Below are 7,450 nucleotides of genomic sequence, written 5' to 3' on the forward strand. Positions count from 1 at the left end.
ACTGCCTTTGCTGTGTCCCAAAGGTTTTGGTATGATGTGTTTTCATTCTCGTTTGATTCTAGGAATGTTTTGATTCCACCTCTGATTTCTTCTATTACCCAGTGGTTTGTAAGCAGGGTGGTATTTAGTTTCCATGTAACTGATTTTTTTTCCTTGCTCTTCCTGTTGTTAATTTCTACCTTGATGGTGTTGTGGTCAGAAAAGATACTTTGTATTGTCTCAGTGTTTTCAACTTTTTTGAGGGTTGCTCTGTGTCTTAAGATGTGGTCTATTTGGGAGAATGTTCCATGTGTGATGAAAAAGAATGTGCACTTTGCAGCTTTTGAGTGGAGTGTTCTATATATGTCTATGAGGTCAATTTGACTGATTGTGCCCTTTAGGTCTTCTGTATCTTTGTTGGGTTTCTTTCTGGATGTTCTGTTCTTTACTAAGAGTGGTGTGTTGAAGTCTCCTACTATTATCGTAGAACTGTCAATTTCTCTTTTTGGTGTTGTTTGTTTTATGTACTTTGGAGCCCTATCATTGGGTGCGTAGATGTTTATTATAATTATGTCTTCCTGATGGATCCTCCCCTTAATCACTATCTAGTGTCCGTCTTTGTCTTTTATGGTGGATTTTGTTTAAAGTCTATTTTATCTGAGATTAGTACTGCCACTCCTGCTCTTTTTTGGTAGCTGTTTGCTTGATATATTTTTTCCATCCTTTGATTTTTAATAAGTTTACATCTTTGTTTCTAAAATGTGTCTCTGGTAGACAGCATATTGATGGATCCTGTTGTTTTTAACCATTCTGTCATTCTCTGTCTCTTTATGGGTGCATTTAGGCCATTTACATTCAGTGTAATTATTGATAGGTGTGAATTTACTGCTGTCATTTTGTAGTGCTTTTTTTTTGTGGTGCTGATGTTTTCTCCGTTCCTTTCACTCTCCTGTGCTGAATTTCTTTTGTTTGTGGATTTTTTTCCATTTCTTTTGTTTTCGTAGGGTTTATTTTTACTGAGACTGTTTTTTTTTCTGTATTTTGATGAGTAGGTTTGTTAACTTTCTTTGTGGCTACTTTGAAATTTACTCTTATCTTCCTAGGTTTGAACCAGTCTATTATTACTTGGTATCACCTTGCCTTCCTCTGCATTAGAAGGTTCTATACCTACACATTTATTTCCTCTTTTATTGTTCTGATGTTGTTGTCATTTACAGATTAACCTCTCTGGTTCCCTGCTATAATTCTTTTGGTTTTGGATAATCCTTGAGATTTCATTTCCTAGGTTGGTATCTGGCTGGTATAATCCTGTGTCGTAGATTCAACCTGTGATCTGATGTTGTTTGTTCTCACACTGAAGGACTCCCTTTAATAATTCTTAAAAGTCTGGTTTGGTTTTTACATAGTCCCTTAACTTCTGTTTATCTGGAAATGTCCTAATTTCACCATCGTATCTGAATGAGAGTTTTGCAGGATATATTATTCTTGGCTGGCAATTTTTTTCTTTCAAGGTTTTGACATCATCCCATTGCCTTCTTGCCTGCACAGTTTCTGTTGAGTAATCAGAGATTAGTCTTATTGTTTCCCCCCTGTGTGTGACTTTTCATTTTTCTGGAGCAGCTGTCAGGATTCTTTCACTGTCTTTGGTTTTAGTGAGTGTGATAATGATACGTCCTGGTGATTTTCTTTTGGGGTCTATCCTATATGGGGTCGTGGAGTTCTTGGATGGTTAGCTTTTCATCTCTTATGATTTTGGGGAAGTTTTCTATAAGCAGTTCTTCAATGATCCTGTTTTTTCTGTTTTCTCCCCGTTCTGGAACTCTGATCACTCACAAATTTTTGCTTTTGATTGTATCCCACATAATTCTCAGGGTTTCTTCATTTTCCTTTGTTATTTTTCTGATTTTTCCTCGAACAGAGTTGTATCCAAGTGTTTGTCTTCAATTTCACTGATTGTGTCTTCTATCATTTCAAACCTGCTCCTCAGCCTTTCTATGACACTGTCCATTTCTGAAATCTTGTTGTTTATCTTTTGTATTTCTAATTTTTGTTTTTGTATGATTTCTAGTTGTGAATTTATTTTGGCATTTTGTTCCTGCATTATTTTCTTGAATTCTTCCTTTTTTTGGTATTTTCCATGAATTTGTCTATTTTTTTCCTCATTTTTGTCTGCTTTTTGCCTCAACGCTTGAATAGCTCTGAATATTAGAGATTTGAATTCCCTACAGGTAGTTCTAGTGCCTTTTCTTCTACTGGAAAGTCATCTGGTGTTTTATTTTGGAAGCCTACTGGAACCATCCTGTCCTGTTTTTTTAATATGTTTTGATATTGTCTGCTGTCTATAGGACATTCAGTAGTTATTTTCCTTGTTTACTGATTGTAGATTTGTTTGTTTCAGTCTTTTTTTTTTTTATTTAGTTATGTCTGAGCAGGAGGGCTGTGCGTTCTTTGTTGTTTGCTCGTCTGCGGGCATGATACTTTTTGCCTCCTTGTACAATGGGCAGGGTCAGTTGCTTAGCCATGGTGCAGCAGGACAGGTCCAGCTGCAGGGGAGTTGCTGGGATGGGTTGTTTGTGGCACATATGGTTGTTTTGTCTCCTTCTGGGAGCTCCGTAAAGCTGCTTTCCTGTTCTCCCTGTTTGCTGATCTCTGACAGGAGTCCAAGATGGAGAATCCATGCTGCGTTAGCTGATGGGGACCTCTGGACATATCTCTCCTTGCTCTCTGTTCTCTGTCAGTTTCTTATTCCATTTGGTGCTTGGCTGAGTTCTTTATCTCTTCATTAAATGCTTAGGGCTTCAGGACTGATGTTTAACTCTGACTTAGTTTTTTGGGTCTTTGCTGTGGAGGGACAGTGTAGTGTTTCTATCTATAGTGCCATGTTGCCTGGACGTCCCATATGCTTTATTTTCAATTCAAATGAAGCCACCGAAGATCTCACACCAAATGGTAGAGCTAGGAAAAACTCAGGTCTTTCTGTGTCCAAAGATTCCAGCCTTCCCACTATGATGCACCTCCTGTATGACAAGTATCTATAAGCACTCCTCAATTCATCAGTATAACCAGAAGAATCCTGAAGAGAACCCGAGTGTTGATCTTAATACCAACTCAGTTATTAGAGTAATTGCCTTTGCATTGATTTTCCTCACTTCCCCATTAATGCTGGCTTCTATGCTCTGCCACAAGTATAACGTTTATTTTTTCTACATAGGACTTTACAATATTTCTATTAATAGAAGTATTTTACCAATACATTTGGTAGGACTATTAGTTTATTAAATAGAAGAATGTTAGGTCAAACTATCAGGATTTATCAGTCTGTTAACATAGCTTTATTCTAATATGCAAGACAGAAGTAAATGTAATATAATACTAGTTTCATTAAACCAGAAAACCAAACCCATTGCCATCAAGTTGATTCTGACTCATAGTGACCCTGTGGGACACAAGTGTGCCACCAGGGTACTAATCTGGTATTGAGTTAATTCCTTAATACATTAACTAAAGGCTAATGACTAACCTTAGCAACATTGTTAGGATTATTCATAAAATTCACAGCAACCAACATCTGTTTATATAGTTGATTGTTTTCCTAGCCCCTACACATCTAATACAATATGTAGTAGGTTGAATGGTGGCCTCTAAAAAGATATGCCCATATTCTAACCCCTGGAACCTGTGAATGTGACTTTATTTGGAAAAAGGGTCTTTGCAGATGGATGCAGTTAGATTAAGGATATCAAGATGAAATCATCTAGGATTAGAATGGGCCCTAAATCTAATTACAAATCCTTATAAAAGAAGATGGGAAACTGACACAGAGACGAAGGGGAGATTGGAATTATGCAGCCACAAACCAAAGAATGCCTAGAGCCACAAGGAGTTGGAAGAGCAAGGAAGGATTCTCCCCAAGAGCCTTTGGAGAGAGCGTGACCTGGCCAACACCTTGAATCAGGAATTCTGGCCTCCACAAATGTGAGGGAAAAATTTCTGTTGTTTTAAGCTACCCATGTTGTTGTAATTTGCCACAGAATACATAGGCAACTAATACACAATACCACCAACCAAAAGCTATACATATTGCTATTATTTTTTGATATTACATTTTCCAAATTCAGATGATTCAAACCACAGGTCACAACAAGTGACACAACATGGACATTTATATTTGTAGTTTTCTTCTCAGGATGAAACCATCCACCTTCCCTTCCCTGTATATTAGTAGATAAATATATCACTCTATGGGAATTGACAGCTACTGTGATATCATACCCTGAGATAAAGAACTGAAGTAGAAAGTGACACTTACTATGAAGGGTTATGAGAAATTAAATAAATTAAATGACATGACTTCTGCAAAACACCTAGGATACTATCTGACACAGAGTAAGGACGTGTAAATGACAGCAATGCCTTTTGTATCAGTTGTAAAACTTTATACTATCTTCCAGGTAGTGGTTCTCTCTAGGTGATTAGCATTTTATTGATCTGATTACTGATGATTTTGTTTATCTGATCATCCACCAATCATCTGGGAACCAGTTGTTACCATAAGTTGGAAATGACAGCAAATAAGAACAACAACCACCAGTTGTGGTCAAGTCGATTCTGACTCATGGCGACCCCATGTATGCAGAGTAGCAGTGCTCTATGGGGTTTTCGTGGCTGTGACCTGATGGAAGCAGAATGCCAGCTCTTTCTTCTGACTCACCCGTGGGTGGGTTTGATAGTTGGCACTAATTTGTAAGGTAGTTGGCTTACCTATCAAGGTGTGACATAACTGTTTTAGAAATGTCTGCACCTGCTTCTTGCAATACTTGGATAATCTGAAACGGTGCACTTCGATTCCTTCCAGGATGAATAATAACAGGACAGCCAAGCTGAGCCTGGGCCTGAGCTGTTGCCTGAAGAACTTTTCTTTCACTTGCAGTCAAAGGCCAGGAGCAACCAATTTCTCCAATAACGCCACACTTGATATTGGTTCCATCAGCTCCATATAAGATTTCATTAATAAGGACATCAGTAAGCTAAGGAATAATAATAAAAAAAATTTACAGACAGTGGAATTTATGAATTAAAACTCACCACAGCATGTATAAATTTAGTCATTCATTTAAAAAAATGTATTCAACACTGTGCTAGCCAAAACTCAAATTCAACAAGTAATTCTAAATCAAAGATTTATTAAGATCAATTGTTCAAAGAGAAATTCATGCAGTTAGGAAGCTGTAGGGAAAAATAAAAGTGACTTAAAGAGAGTAAGAAACAACATGTTTAGTGCCCAGCTACCATTACTGAACATTTTGATCAAAGATTCTATAGAAGAATCCTGATCAAAAGTGGGAAAATGCAGAAGAAAATTTCAAATTCTTATGGAATCCAGACTATCTGGAGCCATTGAGGTTGCATGAACCATGGAGACTATTGCCCTGAGGTAATTTTGTTTGTTTACTGTTGCAGTTTAAGTGAAAGTTTACATTTCAAGTTAGTCTCTTATACAAAGATTTATACACACATTGTTATGTGACCCTAATTGCTCTCCCTATACTGTGACAGCACACTCCTCCTTTCCACCCGATTCCCATGTTCATTCAACCAGCTCCTAACCCTCTCTGCCTTCTCATCTCACCTCCGGACAGAAGCTGCCTGTTTAGCCTCATGTATCTACTTAAGCTAAGAAGCACTCTCTTCACGAGTATCATTTTATGTCCCATGGTCCAGTCCAATCTTTGTCTGAGGAGTTGGCCTCGGGAATGGTTTTAGTTCTGGGTTGATAGAGAATCTGGGGGCCATGCTTTCCTGGTTTCCTCTAGTCTCAGTCAGACCATTAAGTCTGGTCTTTTTACTAGAATTCGAGTTCTGCACTCCACCTTTCTCCTGCTCCATCAGGGACTCTATGTTGTGTTCCCTCTCAGGGCGGTCATGGGTGGTGGCTGGGCACGATCTAGTTCTTCTAGTCTCAGGCTGATGAAGTCTCTGGTTTATGTGGCTCTTTCTGTCTCTTGGGCTAATACTTTCCTTGTGTCTTTGGTGTTCTTCATTCTGCTTTACTCCAGGTGGTTGAGACTAATTGATGCATCTCAGACAGCCACTTGCAAGCTTTTAAGATCCCAGACGCCACTCAACAAAGTAGGATGCAGAACATTTTCTTAATAAACTTTCTTATGCCAATTGACCTAGATGTCCCCTCAAAGCATGGTCCCCAGACACCCACCCCTGCTACTCTGTCCCTGAAAGTGTTTGCATTTGGGAAACTTCTTAGGTGTGATTTAGTCCAGTTGTGCTGACTTCCCCTGTAGTGTGTGCTGTCCTTCCCTTCACCTAAGAGAATTCTTGTCTACTATCTAGTTAGTGAATAACCTTCACCCACCCTCCTCACCCTTGTAACCATCAAAGAATCTTTCTTCTGTGTTTGAAGCTTTTCTTGAGTTCTTATAATAGTGGTCTATACAATACTTGTGACTGACTAAATTCACTCAGCATAATGCCTTGAAGATTCCTCCATGTTATGTTTCACGGGTTCACTGTTGTTCTTTATCATTGTGTAGTATTCTATTGTGTGGATATACAATAATTTGTTTATCCATTCGTCAGTTGATGGGCACTTAGATTGTTTTCGTCTTTTTGCTATTGTGAACAGTGCTGCAATGAACATGGGTGTGCATATATCTCTTCATGTGACGGCTCTTATTTCTCTAGGATATATTCTAAGGAGCGGGATTGCAGGATGGTATGGTACTTCTATTTCTAGCTTTTCTTTTTTTTTAATTGTACTTCAGGTGAAGGTTTACAGAACAAATAGTTTCTCAGTAAACAGTCAGTACACATACTGTTTTATGACATTGGTTAACAATCCCACGACATGTCAACCCTCTCCCTTCTTGACCTTTTTTTTTCTTTTGGTGAAAATATATATAGCCAAAGATACATCATTTCAAAAATTTCTACATGCACAGTTCAGTGACATTGATTACATTCTTCCAGTTGTGCTGCTGTTCTCACTTTAGATGAAGGTTTACAGAACAAAATAGTTTCTTATTAAACAGTTAGTACACATGTTGCCCTATGACAATGGTTAACAACCCCACTACATGTCAACATAGTCCTTACCCAACGTTGGGTTCCCTATCACCAGATTTCCTGTCCCTTCTATCTTCTAGTCCTTGTCCCTGGACTGCTGTGGTTCATTAGTCCCATTTTGTTTAATGGAGCTATCCAGTCTCCCACTGAATGGTGAACCTCGGATGTGACTTCACCACTGAGCTAAAAGGGTGTCTGCAGGGCATACTCTCAGGGTTTCTCCAGTCTCTTTCAGGCCAGTATGTCTGGTCTTTTTTTGTGAGTTAGAATTTTGTTCCACATCCTTCTCCAGCTCTGTCCAGAATTCTCTGTTGTGATCCTGGTCAGAGCAGTCAGTGGTGGTAGCCGGGCACCATCTAGCTGTACTGGACTCAGTCTGGTGGAGGCCTTG

At 38.7% G+C, this 7,450-nt stretch overlaps 1 protein-coding gene across 1 annotated transcript in view; it reads right to left on the reverse strand.

Moving 5' to 3' along the window:
- PTER (phosphotriesterase related) overlaps positions 1-7,450 on the reverse strand; it is a 115,213-nt gene that overhangs the window by 36,173 nt on the left and 71,590 nt on the right. Inside the window, exon 3 of the mRNA XM_004380565.2 lies at positions 4,741-5,006. Within this exon, the coding sequence (XP_004380622.1) occupies positions 4,741-5,006 (266 nt within the window). The remainder of the gene's footprint in view (positions 1-4,740; positions 5,007-7,450) is intronic.

The sequence above is a fragment of the Trichechus manatus genome, unplaced genomic scaffold (assembly GCF_000243295.1).
Source record: "Trichechus manatus latirostris isolate Lorelei unplaced genomic scaffold, TriManLat1.0 scaffold00075, whole genome shotgun sequence".
Classification (NCBI taxonomy): Eukaryota; Metazoa; Chordata; class Mammalia; order Sirenia; family Trichechidae; genus Trichechus; species Trichechus manatus.